General features: G+C 40.4%; 1 protein-coding gene across 2 annotated transcripts in view; it reads right to left on the bottom strand.

The window, feature by feature from the left end:
- Positions 1-19,603, bottom strand: part of DENND4B (DENN domain containing 4B) — a 2,518,380-nt gene that overhangs the window by 1,808,249 nt on the left and 690,528 nt on the right. For both annotated transcript variants that reach the window (XM_044079736.1, XM_044079737.1), the window contains one exon: positions 15,152-15,327. In XM_044079736.1, coding sequence (XP_043935671.1) covers positions 15,152-15,327 — 176 coding nt within the window. The remainder of the gene's footprint in view (positions 1-15,151; positions 15,328-19,603) is intronic.

Raw genomic sequence — 19,603 nt, 5'->3', positions numbered from 1 at the left:
AGTACTTTGTTTTCCTGTCAGGAATTGAGCTTGAATATGTACTTGGTAAATCAAGGCTGTGTTCCACAATGCCATGGCTAGTCTGTGAAGGGGGAAAGAATGTGTACCCCCCGCTTGTTTATGTACCACATAACCGTGGTGTTGTCCGTCTTTATCAGTAGTTGTCCTGGATGAAGCAAGTCCATGAAGGCTGTCAGAGCATTCTGAACAGCTAGCATCTCTTTCTGGTTGATATGCAGATGCACTTGTTTTGGGCTCCATATGCGCAGAATGCATCTCCGCGCCAGGTGGGCCCCCCAAGCATAGTCTGATGCGTCTGTATTTAGGGTTTGGTTGGCAGGGGGTAGAGTGAATGACAGTCCCTTGTTTTGGTGGCATGTCTCTGCCCACCAAAGAAACTCCTGTTTTAGGCAGGGAATGAGAGGAATCATTGTTTCCAGACTGTGACAATGTTGACTCCATAAACTTTTTAGATACCACTGAAGTTTCCTCATATGCAGTCTTGCATATGGAATTAGTAGAATGTAGGATGCCATGAACCCCAAAGTCTGCAGAATTTGTCTTCAGATAACTGGGTTCTTGTTGCCATCTGTTTGAAATTTATAGTCAGTTGCCTTTGTTTGTCTGGCGTAAGGTAAGCCATCTGGGGCAGCTGTTTTCAAGCTTGCACCCAGGAATGTAATTTTTTGAGAGGGTAACAGTTGTGATTTCTTTTCATTTATTGTGTACCCTAGGCATGTTAGAAGCCTTTTTACAAATGCCAGATGTTGAAGAAGAATGTCCTTGTTTTCTTCTTGAATGAGACAGTCATCCAAGTAAGGCTAAATTTGTATGCTTCATCTGCAAAATGCAATTACTGGTGCCAAGCACTTTGTAAAGACCCTGGGCACAGTAGATAAGCCAAAGGGCAGTGCAGAGAATTGGTAATGCAAAAAACCTGCCTTGAAGCGGAGGTATCTTCTGCATGATTCCCTTATTGGGATATGCAGGTATGCCTCTTAAGTCTAGAGTCACTAACCAAGCGTTCTTGCCCAGCATAGGCAGAAGCTGTTGTAAAGTCAGCATTTTGAATTTTGGAATGTCCAGGAATGTGTTCAAAATTGATAAGTCCAGTATTGGACGCCAGGCATTGTCTTTTCTGGGTACCAAACAGCCTTGAATAAAAACCTTGTCCTTTTGCCTGTTCTGGTACTGACTGAATAGCCCCCATATCCATGAGGGAAGTAACTTGTTTCTGAGCCTTTGCCCATTGATTTTGTGGCAGATCTGGCCAACAAATTTGGAATTGGCAAAGTATGGAAATGAAATATGTAGCCCTGGGATACTATGTTTAATACCCCCTATCTTGGGTAATTAACTGCAAATTTTGAGCATGAAGTGCGAATTTTCCCTCCAAGGGGGCTGCCAAAGATAAGTGCTTGGTGATGGTAGAGGGAAGTCATTGAGACTGCTTACTGTAGAGTTGTGCTTTGTTTCCTCCAGATTTGGAGGTGGAGGCACCCATTGCTTTGACCTGTAAGAACCTGTGATTGGTATCTAGAGCCTTTTGAGCGCCTGGATTTGCCTTGAGAGGTTCTGTTGGACACAGGAAAGGACCAATTTTTAGTAGGCCAGTGCCTACTGAATCTGGGAGGCTGCACTTGTAAGAAAACTTTTACAGTTTGCATAGATTTAGCTTTGTCTTCCACTTTCGTTAAAACTTCTTCTGCCTTATTACCAAACAGAGCATCATGCTGTAAAGGGCCATCCAACAATTTATATTTAACATGATCAGGCAGATTTTGCTCCTTGAGCCAGGCATGCCTTCTAATCACAGATCCAGTAACTGTGGCCCTGCAAGAGGCCTCCAAGGAATCAAAACCACATAGCAAAGTATGCTTTCCAACCTGTTCTGCTGCATGCAATAATTCCTGTAATTCTTTATTTTCCACACAATCAGAAATCAACATCATTTTCTGTTTCAATAGGCCTATAACATGCTGTTGATATTTAAGCATATGAAACTGGCAGTTTAAGGCCCTAATTGCCAAGGTTGCAGACATATAAACCTTTTTTCTCCATCTATCCAGCGCCCTGGAATCTCTATCAGAGGGGGTAGAATTTTTGGCTGTAGAGGCCTTTACACCTTTGGGACCCTGTGAGATAGTTTCAGGATCAGCAGCAGGATTTCTGAAAAGAAATTTGTGGAAGTCAGGAACCCTGTAATATCTGTCTGGCGTACTAGGAGCCGGAGATAGGGAATCAGGAGCCATGCTTGATTCCGAAAACACATCAACTATGCCTAATACAGGAGGTATAGCCAAAGGCCTATGCTGAGGAAGAAGGAGGAAATCCCTAAGCCTCTTTTTTGATTCAGAGAAATCCAGACTCTCCCAATGAAAATGTTCCCTTAAAGTATGCAAGGTTTCTCCAAAAAAATAATCCTCAGGAGGAGATGCAGATGGGATGGATTCTTCTGCATCTGAATCCTCACACGGTGGAATAAGAAAATTCCTGATCAGAAGAGGAATCAGAAGAAATAGAAACCTGATCTGAAGATTCATAATCAATGTCTTGCCTAGGCCTCTTAGCAGGGGGGTTGGGAACCCCTGATCAAGGTAATCAAGTCCTCAGCCATTTTGATCATCTGTTTTTTAGGCATAGGGGCCTGAGCACGTGGCTCATGCATCGTTTTTTAGACTTAGAAGTTGTTTTTGATTTTGTTTTTGAAGATGGCGTTGGTTTTATATAAAACTGTTGAGGCCTGAAAACACCCTCAGAAGCCAGTGCCTGCTCAGCGGCTCCAGACCCATCCAAGGGAGAGACATCCGTGGGTTCAATACTCTTGAGAATCTCGTGGCATACCGGACTCCGCATGGGTCTCGGTAGAGGCCACCGACTCAAAAGTAGCAGGTATCAGGGGTTGCGAAAGCGCCTCACTGAGTACCGGCGAACCGGCGACTGGCTGAGGAGAAGCTTCGTCATTGGTTTTGGACCTCAACGGTCTGTCTCTTTTTCTTTGCGTTTTTTGTGAACTCCGGTAGTCGGATTGCTATCCGACGACATTTCAGGGTAATTAAATCTGGATCCAAAATATTTTGAAGCAAAAATATACCGACGCTTAATGCGTTGGTTAAATCTAGCACAAAACCGACAGGAAGGCACATTATGATCTGGGCCTAGGCAAGGAATACAGTACAAATGAAAATACTTATGAGGTATTTGCTTCCCACAAGTAATGCAATTATTAACTTTTACTGACATCGGTAAGGAGCAAAAAAAAGTTTCCCCAACGGGGTACTTAGCTTTAATTGAAGACTTCGGTTCTGAAACTTGAATGCGAAAATTTCAGGAGTCGGCTGACAGGCACTTGCGAAATGCTTCTGCTTCGGGCACCACGCGGCAAGAAAGACTGGAGTAATGGCATCGGCTGCATGTTTTATACCCCTGACTACCTGACGTCATGGAAGAAGGGACAGCCACCGACGCAGGACCCAAGACTTAGTTAATCAGGCCAACTGATGGCTGCCTGCAAGCAGATAACCCAAATGTAATGACTGCAACATTGAAACACGAAGAACATCAGATGTCTGGGAAGATGCCAGGCTTTCATCAGCCTCAAGTATCTTCTCGGACGCCTGAGGTGCAGAATGTGATTCCAGCCTAATTTTCTTGGCCTTCTTCCTCGGCGGCTCTTTGGACAGGCCTACTCCCCTCTTTCCATACCAAGCACAAGACGTCTGTCTCTCTGATTTTCCAAATACAATTTTAGTGCAGCAAGACAGCTGCGAAGGGTTTTTGGGATGAAAGATTTGCAAATGGGGCAGGACGCATGGTTGTTGGCCTCACCTAAGCAAAAAACGCACTTTTCTTGCGTGTCCTTGAGGAATTTGTCTCCCACAAGCACACTTCCCCTTTCTAACTGACATGTAAGACTTGATAATCAAAGGCAAAGAAAAAACCCGATGGGGCACTTATCTGTATCGGTAGAAGAAACGGTCTGGTCTGTGGACTTCGCAGTCATCTGAAAACGCAATCTACTTTGGTAACTGAGGAACAGGAGTCTGGTGTTCACTGTGGCAGGAAATGTCTGAGGCTGGTGTGTGCAGATGTCACCTTTATTCCCTACGTCGGTTTATGGCCCTGGCAAGGGAATCACACGTCCCCTTCAGAAGCAAAGACTTTGGTATACTGGCCGGAAAGCGACACTGCTGGCAGCAACTCCCTACTGTTATGAATACTGCAACATGTGAATAGGAGGACATATGGCTGTTAGAAACCAAGGAGGTGATGAATCTTTCACTGGCAGTTAAAGAAAGAAGGTGCCATTTAGAAAAGACTTGCACAATTCAGAAGAAATGGTAGCTTTCTACTGAGTAAAAATTAAATATGGCTGCAAAGTGAGCTTTGAATACAGAAAAACATAGCACCTTTCTGAAAAATACATGCTAAAAACTCCAGAAGCGAAGATATAGGAGCAGTAAAAGGATCAATTTCCTTCTGAAGAGCCCACATTGAAAACTTTTTCCATTTACTCCTGTAGAACTTCCTTGAGGAAGTTCTCTAGGAAGAAAAAAAAAATTGTCGGACCATGGAGGAAAGCCTGGGCTGTCCAGCTATCAATGGAATTGAAGAAACCATGCAGTTAATGAGGCCTGAAATACTGGAATGCTTCACCTCCAAGCGATGCAAGAGAAGGTCTGGACTGAGGTCCAGTTATCCATGGAGAATATCAAAGATGAGACCAAAGGAAGAGAAACCACACTTGGTGAGTCCAAAAGGGGGCAATGAGGACAACTCAGCTCTTCAACCAAAATTCTTTCTGTAAGAATTTTGGAATCAGTTAATGAGGGGTAAGCATAAAGGAGACCGGAGGGCCAAAGATGAACTATAGCCTCTCTCAGTGGCTAACTTAAGGAGGGATTAGAGCAAAAAACCTACTGCACTTGCTGTTGTGGGGAGATGCAGAGAGATCGCAGCAAGGCTGGCCCCAATGACGGAAAATCTTCTCCACCATTAAGAGACCACTTGTGAGGCATCAAAATGGGCCTGCTGAGTTTGTCTGCTAGCATGCTGGATTTTCCCTGTATGTGTGCTGCCATAAGAAAGTGGAGATCATCCACTGCCACACTATCATTACCTCTCAATAAATGTGGGTAAAGATCAGGTCCCCCCCTGTTTGCTAATGTATCAGACCACAGATATGTTGTCAATTTTTATGGCAACAGTCCCTAGAGGGACTGCAGCTTAAAAGACCTGCAACACTAGTAGGACCACTGTCATCTCTGGAAGACTGATAAGTCAATTGGACTCCTGGGGGGACCACATGCCTTGGACTGTCCGTCTCAAGGAATGCCCCCACCCCAAATGGGAGGCGACTTTGGTTGCTGTGGCTACTGGAGGAGACAGAATAAATGGATGGCCTAGATAAACTTTGTCTGACTGAATCCACCAACAAAGATGATTCTTGCAGACTCAAATGAGTTTGACCAGGAAGTTCAGAGGATAATGCAGAACAGACCACTGAACAGCTAGAGTCCATTGGAGAACATGCATACAGAACTGAGCCATTGGAACTAAGATTATAGTTGCTGCCATTGAACCTAGAGCATGAAGGACAAGTCTGACTGGAGGGGAAGGGTGAAGAATTGCTGTACCTGAAACTTTACTGTGTCCACACTATGTACAGAAAGGGAGGCTATCTGAGTTACTGTGTTCAACTGGGCATCTATTAACTCTAGGCTTTGTATAGGTTGTAGACAAGATCAGGAGGTGTTGACTGAAATGCCTAGACTCTGACAAAAGTTGGGGCAAGTAGTCCCTGGACTGCTCTAACAGATGCCTGGTTTGGGCAGTGAGGAGCCAGTTATCTAGATATGGAAACACTCGGAATCTCAGCAGTCTCAAGTGAGCTATCACTGCCATACACTTGGTAATCACCCTGGGGGCTGTGCTGAGACCAAAGGGCAGGGCTCTGAATGGATAGTGACTGGCTCCCAGCTGAAAACGCAGCAATCTTTGGGATCGTCTGTTCATCTTGCTGCTATAGTAAGTGCCCTGAAGACTGACTGAGCACATCCAATTGTCTTTGCGTAAAAAGGGCAGAATTGTCTGAACCGTGACCATTCGGAACTTTGACTTCTTCACAAACTTGTTCACTTATCTTAGATACAAAACTGGTCTCGGGTCCCCTTGTCTTCTTTGGCAACAAAAAGAGCCTTGTGTAAGCCCAAATCCTCTTTGGTCTGGTGGGACCTCCTGGATGACTTGTCTAGCAGCTTTTGAACCTTCTGAGCTGTAGCTTCTCTGTGACAAGGTGGGACAGTAGGAAGCTTTCTTCTTTTGTTTGGGGGAATCTGGAAAAATGGTATAAAATAACCTCTGGATATTATTTTTAGTACCCAAAAATCTTTTGGTATAGAAGTCCAGGCATCTAAGTGCAAAGACAAGCACACCCCTTGAATGACTCCAGAGGTGGGCAAGTCAAGCAATCCTTCAGGACAGCTGAAATGGTGAATCCGAAAAAGAATCTTGGGAACTCTGGTTTTGCAGGCCTTCTCTGCAGTGAGGCTCTATTGCCACCACAAACATGGCATTAACAGGGACACTCCTTTGCTCCAATGAGGTCTGTCATTCGTCAGCAGCAAAATTTTGCCTGGGCATCAGGGAAATGGTTCAACACAGTCCTTTTCCTTCTATGGCAGACAAAAGATTAAATTGATAAGCTCATCTGGGGAGTCACACAAGACGTAGTTGGGCCAAAACCAAAAGCATCCAGAAAAAAATTACTTTTCTGAGGAAGGAGTATCTGAAGACTATCCACTTTTTTGGTTACAGATTTCCAAGACATCTCCAAATGAGACATCATCCAGTGGAGATCTGAGGACCCTTCCCCTTCAATAAAGTCAGTATCTTCGGTGAGAGATTCCATAGGGGAAATCTACGTGCTACCTTTTCAACGTTCTCTTTTGGGGAAACACTTCAATGGAATGATCTGGAGAGGTATCCAAAGAGAGGAGAAATTCCTCAATAGGGATGGTCTGGATGCTAGATGGTACCAGCTGTCCCTTTTGAGTAGGTCTGATAAGGTCACAGCTCAGACCTGAAGGGGGGAAGTGATGTAGGATCCAAGGATGAAACAGTAATCGAATCTTTCTGTCAAGAGAAAGCCCTCTCCACGGTCTCAAAAGCAGACAGAACAGGGCAAGCCATAGCTGGCTGCACCAGAGCCGAAACTACTAAGGCAAACCAAGCCTTGACCCTGCCCGAATCCATGCCTTGAGGAGGAAGTCAGACCAGAGCTATATGGCTCTGAAGCTCCGAGGGGCAAGGACAGCTCTGATAACATTGGAGTGGAACCTAGCCTCCCTCCGATCCAGCATCGACGCTCTGGCACTGAGACTCATCCGGATTCCAAGGGATTAGGAGCAAAACTAGTCAGGAGGGCTGTCAGAATCGAATACCTAACTGTCTTCAGATCTCACACCAACACTTTTGGATCCGAGAGCTCCGAAACAGTGGGAGAAGGAGAGATCACTACATGAGAAGTGGACAGAAGGCACACGGATCTGATGGGAGACTGAATAAACCCCACCCAAATTTGAACTCTGAAGAATTTTCTTATCATCCTATCCATGTCAGCCTCGGAAAGACTACTGGAGGATCTGATGAACGAGGTTGTTGATTGTGGCCTGGACTCTCCTTGGTGCCATTTGGATAAATGGAGAAAGGAGTTGAGGGGAGATTGGTTCAACTGTGAATCAGGTGTGCGGGTTCGAGAAGACTGTATAACAGTCAGACTGGAGTGCTTTCTTTTAGGATCTAGAGAAGTCAGATCTGATGTTTTCCGAATTTTTTGCGGAGGCTACAAAAAAAACATGGTCAATGTCAAAGTCTTCGAAGGATGTGCACAAATCCTTTTACAAGACTCCTTAGTCTTTGAAGATTTATTAGGTTTACTGAGGATTTGAGCCCATGATGAAGACAGTGGCAGCATCCTCTTAAGGACCAACTTATTACATCTGTCAAACAGTGCTCTAGAATTAAATGCAGCTGGTATCAAGGTGTGCCACTCCTAGGCAGTGGACGCACCCCCTGTGGGCATCAGAATTAGGAATCTTGTGCTCATAGAAAGTGCACTTTTTAAAGCCAGTTTGTTTCTTAGACACAGCTTGAACAAAAGAGAGAGAAAGACAGAGACTTTTTTTTTGTAAAGAATAGCAAACTCTCAGCAGTGGTAAAGAATACCATCTAAGGGGTAAGAAAAGGTTAAAGGAAGAAAAAAAAGATCACTACCAACCAGGGTGCATTAGGACTACCAAATGGTATTGGAAAGTTATAAAGTATGTGGTCAGGAAAGAACTTGTGTTAGACAAAAAAAGGAGCGAGAGGAGATAAAGGTAATACAAAATACAGTGGATAAAGAAAACTACTCACAAAAAAAACTGCCAACACACTCTTCAATGCAGTGCTCAGAGACGGATCCATATTCATGCAAAATGATGGCAAACAAGATATGAGGTATTGCTAGCTAACTAGGGCATTATGAATAAAGGGAGGAGCTCGAGCGTTGGATCCGAAAGTCTAGTGTAGGCATCCAAGTCGGACCCAGTACCCACACGTTGAGGAAGAATGAAAAGGACAACATCAGATGGAAAGTTAAAGCTTCCTCTCAATCATCTAGTGCTACAGATACTTGCATACGCAGGTCTTCCCTGCAAATGATAGCACTCGGAAAAAAAAAAACAGTTTTACTTTCTTCCTTACAAACTGCTGCTTATAATCCCTTGCTACTTGAGCTTTTGGTTTTAAACAAACTGGTTTAAAAATCTGTAAAGATTGCGCTTCCACTTTTTCCACACCACTAAATTCATTCTTATTGTCAAGATTGCCCTTTTAAATACACTCACCACTATTAGGTTTCTCTGTTTCAGACTGACAGAGCATTATGAATTATGCTCAGGCTGTATACTTTTCAAACTTCCTAACCTTATTTCTTTGGGTTGCAACACTTTAGTAAGAGAACCTTTCTCTTAAGTCTCTGTAGTCTGCTCCCTTCCCGCTATGTAACATTTTTAGACTGTAATATTTTACTATGTAATTCCACATCTTTGCCTGGTTCTGCCATAGGTCATACAGCTACCATTTCTTAGTGTAATTCTGCTTCCCTACCTGATGTTTCACATAAATGCTCTTTCAGCGATGTACTTTAATACATTTGAGATGACAGCTGCTTTGTGTTTCATTTAGTACATTCCACTGTGTTCTCTCTAGTCCTAATGTAGCTTTGACTACCTTAACACATGGAGCACCCTGTTCTATTTTTATTTTAGGATTCTGATACCATAAAGGGCTGCATGCACAAGGTAGTTCACTTAGCTGCTTCTAAACCATCTCTTTTTCTTGGCTCTGAACTGAAATTTGTATCAGAAGCAAAGTTCAGTATTGTGCGGTGACCCCCACACACACACACACACACACTTCCAAGTAAAATTACACTCTGCTGGTTTGTTAAAGCAGTTTTTCTGATGTAAATTATTTAAATATTCCCATCTTACCATAACTTTGAAAGGCTTTAAACTAGGGAAAATCTTTCCCAATAACTTCATGTGTTAGGATCAAGTACTACTGTTACTGAAAGTATTTTTCTCCAGAAAGTCGAACTCTGTAGATTCAATTATTTTTTTTCTCTCTGGGAATACAAATCTTCTCTACCTTCTGCTTGTTACTAAATGTGTAGTGGTACATGTAGTACCTCAGCTAAAGTAATCATACTGCTTGAATCCAGTAAATCATGCAGGTCCTTAGCTTCTAAAAGAACTGTGTGTTTCGATAATTCAGTCATTGTACCATGTACAAGTAGAGATTCTATACTCATGTTGCACCTATACTGCCACATTCCAAGGCTATTATCTTCTCAGCATGCATTTCAGGCATTTGCACAATCTTAATAGCAGTACTATTCCGTTTAATTTACCTTCATGACCCTTCTTTCCACACCTTCAGCAAATTAGATCAGTAACAGGCACAACGTATTTCAAAGCAAATGACTTGACTACTAGTTTAGGTCTAGATATACATATTTCAGTTTTAAGGTTTCAGTGACTAGATTATTTTCAGCTACAGTAATGCATTCATCTAAACATTTGGAGTCACTCTGATATAGATACACCTATACATTAAACAGACATTTGTTTTTTAATCTATCAGCAGTAAACAATTCTATCAGTTTTATTAGTAGTATTGGACGCTAAAGACAATTTAACAATGCCTTTATCATCATGCATTTGATGTCTTTAAAGTCTTATCGGCATTAGAAGTCCAACTATGAAATGTAATAGCTTGCATTTCAGTGGTAACACCTGCAATAAACAAAATTCGGTTTATATCACTTCAAGTAATGTGCACTCCCCATTACCATGTATACTTTTAAAGCATCATCAAGCTTGTTCCAGTCTTCTTGCATAGCACAAAATTAAAAAGTAACCAAGTAGGAATGCGTACAATCTTCTTTTGAGTGTTTCATTGTGTGGTGTAGTCCCAGGACTTGTGTACTAGTAAGATGTTTCACTTGCTTCTGTAACCTTAATACATTCTGCCCTGTTGTCATCCTTCTCTACAACTGGGGCTTCAGTGAATTTCTTCATGGTTTACTTTGCTTTTGCAAACAGCTGTGACTCAGACATGCCTCTTCTGAGTCACTGTTGTTTATTTACTGACAACTTATGATACAAAAGGAGTGCACAAGCTATAAAAAAAAGACAAGCACTAGGGATTCAGATTTCTGTTCTAAACTCCTTAACTTTTATTACAATGCTCTTAGCTTTTGAAGCACTTTTTTAGCTAAACTATAGTGCAAAAGAAGTCACTTTTAAAATCAAAGAGGAAAAAAGTCACCTCTCAAAAACTCTTTTCAGCATGAGATAGGGATCCAGCTAGTTGATGCAAAATACCACTGCTGCCAATACCAGACTTTGGTACTTTCACAACACTGAACTGAAGTAAATGAAATGCAGTTTTTTTTCATCCTAAAACTCCAGTATGCAAAACAAAATAATGGAAATAGTTATCAACATCAAAATGTAATCTCTCTATATAATTTTCTCCACTATATAAAAAAAAACAGCATACAATAAAATTCTGGTCCACGTTCCAACTAAGAATGCAAGCCTTGAATGGCTGAAATGGAGCAAATGAATTGTAGGCATTGGCTATAAAGATGCATGTTCACCACCTGCTCTGATGAAGTTGTCTCTGAATAGGAAGGCAAATGACAAAACTAAAGTTTTAACACACGCGTACGTTAGAGGGAGCGAAAAAATGCTTTCTTGCAGCAAAATATGTGGAAAAAAAATGAATCAAGTCCATCCACAACAGTCTTTCCAGAGATTGGTCCATAGTTGCTTTATTTCCTCCAGACAGGAGTTCTTCAAACCAAAACAGTACTTGGTCACTAGCAATTTCAAAAGGCCTTATCACACTGGCAGGGAGAGGTTCCATTACCTCAATACCTCATTCTACTTATTAAACTTTAGATTTGGATCCCTGGAGGCACTTCAACGTAATGCAATCCTCTCTCAACTCAGGATTCAGGAATCACATTTCTTCCAAACATACTAGACACTGTATAGTTAAAGATTTACCTATCCCTCAGTATCTACTGTGAAGACTTACAACATTTAGGTCAGCCTGCTTGCTCTATACTTACCTACATGCCACAGATGCTTTTAAAGGTAATTGCAAAAACAATCTCACAATGGATGGTACAGTCTACAAGCTCAGCAGTCACTATGCCACAACACAATACAAAGTAAAATTATTTTTTTATGCAAGCCAGATTTATCACAGCAATGAACTGATAACCACATATATGGTATACAATAAAATAGACAAAACATAAACCTTTTTTTTTTTTTTTTAGCAAACTACATCTAACTATATACACTAGCTCCTTAAAGAATTGCAATGTAATTGTCTGTATCCAATAAATTAATTCAATACAACTCAAAAATGTGTTGGTATAATGCTTTCAATAATGTTTGGTGGCATTAGATGTAGAAAATTCTAATTTCCACCCATCAGTTACTCACATTTGTAAAATATATGAGGTTGGTCCATTTTGGCCCAGTCTTCCTCTGCTTTCATCTTTGTCTTGGTATTCTATGAACCTATTTGCAATGTCAGCAGTTCACCTAGAATAACATAGAGGTCCTTGATAACTGAACTGGGGTCGCTATCTCCCATCTCCCACTTCTTAGATACATTTCTTTGCTGCTAGTACGATAACATTAAGTAGATTAATATCACTTGCACTTAGAGTAGGATAAGAAAGAAATCAAAGAAGAAACTCTGACTTTGTGATGGTAACTGAAATAGGCCATACCATCTGACACGTATGTGTCTTGGAGTTGTGCTATAAAGGCCTTCACCCTCAAACCGCTCTAAAACATATGATCAGAGTTCCCCCAAGTCCTCCAAATTACAATGTCAACAACATAAACAACCTAGGTACATTCAACTTAGTCAAGTAGGTGTACAGAAATACTTGGACTGACACTTCCATCTAAAATATCTATACCTTCAAGATCTACTGGCATGCCAAGGTATCAGAATAAACTGTTCCCAGTTATAGGCTTCGATAGTAGTAGCAAAGTCCCTGGCCCTTTCTTGTCCCAATGAGAATTTTATAAATATGAGCAATATCCTTAATTATTTGGAGGTACACATTTGTACTATCTAGTTCACCTACAACAGTCAGTGCATTTTATCTACTGTGTACAGCTTATTGCTGGATTCTGTTTCCATTAACCTGCCAAAGAAAGAAGAATGTCTTTCTTCCAAGGAGTACTTTTCCTGAAAGTATTCCCAGGGCCCCAGCTGGGGCTCTATCCTTAACTGTTCCTAATTTCCTAGTAAAATAGATCCTGGCACTTCAGCACTCTCTTGATTGAGATCCCCCAAATAACGCCAGAGTCCATTGGCAAGATTTACTAATCCAGGTGCACTTACTAGTCATTTCAAAAATGTTATATACTGCTAATTTTAGGGAAGATGCTAGTCTTGATTTTTTTTAAAGGCTTCAGCCTTTCTCTGATAGAGGCTAATGAAAAGATTGGTGATCCTTCCCCATGGACTCTATGTTGGACCAGACAGCTTGTTTTTCAGGGATCAGGAGATCCACAAATATTTTAGCTCTGGTTACCAGTGGATATAATTCGATGTATGGCAGATACAGCCCCCCACCCCCACATGCAACCAGCAGGGTTTGGTGTGCCCAACTAATTATGGGCTTTTCATTACACCATAAGGAGTTCCTTATGAGAGATCTCAATTAATTCCAGTATGAATTAGGAGTAAGGAGGATGATTTATAAAGCATATAGTACTAATGGAAGGTTATAACCATGTAACTTGCCTGGATCCTCTGTATCATATCAATACAGTATGTTCTTGTCTTGTTCACCTCTACTGCAAATGTGGCCTATCAGGCCTCTGCTAGTGTGTGTGTGCCTTATTTTTTAAAGCCCATGTATGTTATCAAAATATTTTGCTTAAGAACTCAGATTCCTTTGAAGGATTCTGAGGTGCTAAGATTTATACACATCTTTTCCGACTTACTAGGATTAACCTTGGAGCTGGACAGCTGCCCACATCTTTCCATGCAGCTAAACAGTTAAGGTAAATTCTGCTCCTGTTTAGTGAGATACACCAGTAGAGCATCAGCAAAAAGTGATATAGTGCTTGTGATCTCACAAGTAGAACCAGTTTAAGTGTGAGGTTTTCAGTTTGAAGGCCAAGGATTTCTAATAGAGGGCAAAAATAAAAGGGGAGAGGTGGCATTCCTGCCTAATACCTCAAAACTGAAATACATTTTCAATACCCACTTAAACCCAGTTCAGTAATGAGTAGAGTCTTATTCAAGGTTACATGGAAACCACAACATATCCCAGCAGTAGGATAGGACACCAATCCATTTCTGGATACATGCATATACATAGGTACACATACAAACTAACGGGTTGAAGTACTGCTAATACACTTAAGGAAATGCTTTGTAGAATGTGAGAGGAAACCAAAGGCATCACTGAAGTATAAAAACACATCGAAGACACAAAGGCATCACAGGTTGGAACAAAACTGTAGAACCAGTTCCTGTGAAGCAGCTATACTATTTGTTGCACCACTGTACACCTAGGTGTTGGGGAAAATGGATGGCACATGAGGTTTTAACACACACATTTTATATCAGGATAATCAGAAAAGGCATACAAAGTACTTACAATAAATACAATACATTTTTCTGGTAACGCTGGAGACAGTTCCCCTTATACAAAACTACTGTGAAATTATGACTGACTGGAAAACTCTGTAGACAGGTTGTGATGACTGGTGGCCAGGGTCCTAAAGAAACCATATACTGTAAGAATGTGTTTTTGCCAAAGTCCAGCAGATGGACTATATTCCAGGCTGATAGAGTAGGAATGACGCCAGTTCTCTGCATAACAAACTGGTAAATTCATCATACTGTATAATGACAATGATAAATGACAAACAGTGGATGTAACCTATTAAACCTGAATTCAAAAATGACAAGCTAAACATTAAGACAGACTGCACCCTACATGTGTGAATAAAAGTTAGAAAGTACTAGGTAAGAAGAGGAAGGAACCACCTCTTCTGAAGTGAGAGATATTATTAACTTCACTAAAGTGGACAGTCAAAACAAGGTAATTAGTAAAAGCATGTTGTAATAGTGATTTTAATAAGATACCTGCTGCAGCAACTATTTATCAGAATTAAGACAAAGGCTTTAGCGCTATAGAGACATGTGAAGGGTAGAATATAGACAACAATGATTCAACCACTTGGTGTAATCTATGAGGAAGTGTCCTCTGTAATAATCTGTGACTCACCTGTTCACAGTTTCTGTGTTTCACTTTATGAGTTAGGATCCTTTCTTCTGCAAATGTGATGTTATACATCCCCTCATAACTTCTGATCAACAACATTATTGTTTCATTCATGTGATAACTGTGAACTCTTGTAAAACAAATTTAAACTTTTTTTTAGGTACTTCATGAAAAGTGCCAAAAATGAAGAGTTTGAATGCAAAATTGTTTTTTTAAAAGATTTTGAAAAGAAGAAAATACACTCAAATGGTGACCTGTACTCACTGAAAAATAGTGTTGGTGTCTATGTCCACGCAGATAACATCAGCAAGAGGATCATAAAGATCAAAGAAACTGGAGTGAATGCCAACAATAAAAGGCAGTGGAGCACACAGCATGTCAGCCAGGTTGAGGGGACATAGTGGAATATATGGAAACTGCCACAGGAAAGGGAAAACCATCTGAAAAAGAAAACAGTTTTCAGAAAACATGTATGCAACACTATTGCTCCATTTTTACAAAGCTTTGATTTATTCAGAGGAATGCAAGCAGCTCTACGTCCTATCCTGTACATTATAATGTACACAATTACTTATTATTTGTATTTGTTTAATGTCGAAGTCTGACTGGGTCATGACAAATCAATTTTTAGTGAATGCTGTAGAAACAAAAAATAGTAATATACTGTACAAGGATCCAGTAGTAATTCATACACTGTACAGAAAAATATGTTACAAATCAGAGCAGCTTATGGTAAGCAAACATCGTTACAGGCATAATATAAGATACACAGAAAATGCAAAAAAACAAGAGAGTTCAAAAGAAACATTTCACTGAATACGATGTACAAAAGTGCAAGCAATCTACTGCTGAGAATAATTAGATTATTAGCATAAAGGCATTCCGGAGAGAGAGTGCAGGATATGATTAAGGTGACTGGCATTATTAACAGTAAGGATATTAATAGATGTTGATACAGTTCGGCATCTGGAAAACCTGAAGTTAACTTTTCTAAAAATATAATACCCAGTTCACTGGCAAAAGAGCACACTGCACATCTAAATTGATGATGGTGTGGAAGAAAATAAAACAAGATGTAGAAAGACTGGGCAGATATGGAAATAATAAGCAGTGGTCATCTCTCCTTTCCTGCAAAGAAAGTTTAAAATTTAAGGTGCTAACATGCGTACTTCACAGTGATAACAAAAGTACATGCTACTAAGCCAATGACCTGCTAAAACAAGCAGTAGTAGTTCTTGTACCATTAGATGCAGGCTGGGCGTCTGTTCAATCTCCCCCAACCTGTCTCTCCCGTCTCACACAAACATACTAAGAGATGAAGACTGCACTACCATTCACCACTACACTGCTGACAGCGTGAGGAATGAAGAGGCATAAGGTGCACAGTACCATGCTGATACATTTAAGAAATGTTATTTACAATAGTCATACCACTGCTTCTATGTGATTCCTCAAGATGACCGTGTATGCATCCAATGGAAATTACTGACTGCGCTGAAAATGTTTTGCAATATAAAAGTCAAACAGGAACTTGACAAATGTCTATCAGCACACTAATACATCGGTAATCACAGGTTCAAAACAATGTATGCATTTGATCATAGTAGATATAACCACAGTGGGCTTAATCAATTAGATTTAACCCACTCATTTTTAAATGAGCAGCCAGCATTAACAGTGAGATCACGAAGCAGCGAAGGTACAAAAAGTTTTCCCTTACTCATAAGGTCGTGTGATCTCAGAGTTAGTATGCAGAAATAGGGGCACAAAATACTTAATTTTTCTATATTACTGTTAAACACATTCTGCATTGCTGACTTTTTTTTTCTTTTCCAATTCACTAAAATTAATTCTACAGAATTACTGTGTATCCAACTAGAATACACTAGCTTATACACATTTTTTTATTATTTATTTTGCTGCTCCCACTCCGACCAACTTCTTTGACCCTATCCATTGCTCTGTAACAAGGCCACAGAAAACCATAGCACGAAAGCCATCCAGGGATCCATCAGAAGATTTTGCTGTTATGTACCTACCATCCTTATTGAGAATGCCCACAGTACTTGAGGGTTAGGTGCACAATGCCTTTAGCAAAGGCATGTAATCTGCTTCCATGAAGGAAGTAACCCCACTAAAGGCCCTGCGCCCTCAAGTAACATCCTTCGTGTGATCTCTAGTTGCCATCAGGTATGCATACCCCACCCTACCCCTGACAATAAAAAAAGCATTGCCTCATCAATTCCCTCCCTCACCTTACCATCTCTTTCAGGCCTTCAGTCATGTTTTACTTTAATAATATGAAAGCTGCTCAGTGCCATACTGGTACACAATCTTCACTTGGGCATGTAGTGATAGGTTCACAGATGAATACTAGGTTAACTATCCTGAACAGCCATTTTAAGCCTATCCAATAGCCACAGGTCAGAATTAAATCCAGTACTTTGTGTGTCAGAGGCAAAAAACTTAACCATTGTGTCACACCCACTCTGGGTGATCTGACTGACTAAGTACTTACCCATCCCCCATTGGGCTGGTGAGGGTCAAAGAGAAAGCAACTTGGACTCTTCTTTGAGATGTGGAACAATAATTAGAAGAGCTGTGGCACTGCCCTTAGTCAATCCCACTGGATGTACACATACACAGTGGAGAGAAATGAGGATGTGTACATTACTATTTGTACGGTTCCAGTGTCACTGCTGCAAGATAGGCTTATGGTAATGGGTTGGCATCAATAGTTGGAAATTGTTAAAGCAGAAACAACTCTGAAGAGCTGTTATGCTACAATCTAGTCAAGGAAATAATGAAATGATCCAACCTACATTACTTTGTCTCTTCTCAGTGGCTAAGAGGCTTTTCAGTACTACTGTACCAGAGGCCAATTCCTGATCATAGTTTTATCCACTGCTCCAACTTCAAATACAAATGGAGGTGTCAAAAGAAAACAAATGGATACACACTGGGATATGGTAGTTGCCATATGCATGATGAGCTTTAATGAAATGTAAAGTAAAGAGTTGAAACAAATATTAAAAAAATATGAACCTGTGTTCACCACATTCAACTTGAGTTCACACCTTTGGTGAATGTCAGGTTATTATTATTTATTATGATTATTATTATGAACCTACCTTAAGAATAAATATGCTGGAAAAACAGTCTGCACAAAGTATTTGGTAAAGCAGGTGTCATATCCAGCTTAAAGAATCATTCTGAATTACACAGCCAAAACAAACCACGTAATGCAGACATGGCATGAAAATATTGAAAATTATGGAGGCTATGATAACATATTACAAACAATAGTGTCTTGCATCTTTGGTAACCAATTATTTTTGTCCTACATTATTTAATACAGATGTTACACAATATTCGCTTGACAGCAGAAGGAAATAAAGTGCGTCTAGTCTGCCCTTTGATGTGCTTTTGAGGTTTTTATCCGAAACACTTATGCGATCAACTGGTGTGCAACCAGACTGCTTTTTCTCAGAAAAACAAGTACAGTTAAGTAACTTACCATAATAGTAAATGTTGAAACTGATCACTGTCACAGTATTAACAACAGGTGGGATTATACACCCTTCCAAGAATATCACACGTCTGGCCAGTCTTGAAAGCACAGGCATCTTCCTGGGGTATTGTACCTCCAAACCTTAGCATAAGCAAACATGCAGTATAAAAAGGGCTGCATGGACATGCCAGAACTCAAAGGATGATTGCCCCATCAATAGGAGGTTGAGGCCTATACCTTTAAAATCTTGGAAAAAAAATTTCTATGAAAAGGAAAGGGTATAAAAGTATGAAAGATCACTGCTGCAGTGTTCATCAGAAATGGATGACTGCCAAAGTTCAAGGACAGAGGGTGGACAGAAGTGAACCGGAGTCCAAAATACCCTGCACAACAGCCCAGGTGAAACCAGCCCTGGCTATAAAAAGCATCCAGTTTGTGATGGTTGGTAAATGTATAAACACAGGAAGAGGCATCTGCTTCCAAAACTGATCACGAGTCCACATCTTTCCAAAATACCCCAGAGGGGTGACCGTTCTTTTTAGGAGGATTTTTACCATTTTTTAGTATAGACATCATACCCAAGAACATAAGGGGTGGACCCTCGGTAGACCTAATTGAGTTAAGGGAAACAGTTTGGCAAATAAATTTAAATGCCTGTGTCCCCCCAGGTTTGAACAAACATATTTCAATTGCCAGCATTTTACGGTTAAAACCTTATAAGGTTTAAGGAAGTAAATGTGAAAATGAAAATTTTTAAATTTATTTTACTGAGAGGTATTTAATTGAATAAGAATGTTTTTGTTTTTTATTTAACATGAAGCTTTGCTGTTATCCATTAGATATTGGGTAGTCATATGACACGCAGGCAGGAATTTTTAAATGGTGTAAGATTGTGTGTTTAAGGATTCTGAGGAAGTCTATGATACAAGCAGATGAGAGCAGTTAATCCTGGTTTTATTTGTGGTAAATAAATTTGTGTGTGTGGTGCTGACATGTCCACATCTACCTATTGCTCTGTTTTTTTTTTTTTTTTTGTTTTGGTTCTTAAGTTTTGTTTTACATTTCAAGAACTATGCCAACACATGAAAGCAGAAAGGAGATTTTGCCAATAGGGATGACTGCAAGTAGGGATACAGAAAATAAGCAAGAGGTGGCTGGAATGCCAATACACATGGGAAAGCCAAGAATAGGATGATTTGGGCTGC

This window comes from Protopterus annectens, chromosome 8.part0 (assembly GCF_019279795.1).
Source record: "Protopterus annectens isolate FY-2018-M chromosome 8.part0, PAN1.0, whole genome shotgun sequence".
Classification (NCBI taxonomy): Eukaryota; Metazoa; Chordata; order Ceratodontiformes; family Protopteridae; genus Protopterus; species Protopterus annectens.
Note: the sequence above shows the minus strand (reverse complement) of the source record. Positions and strands in the feature narration are given on the sequence as shown.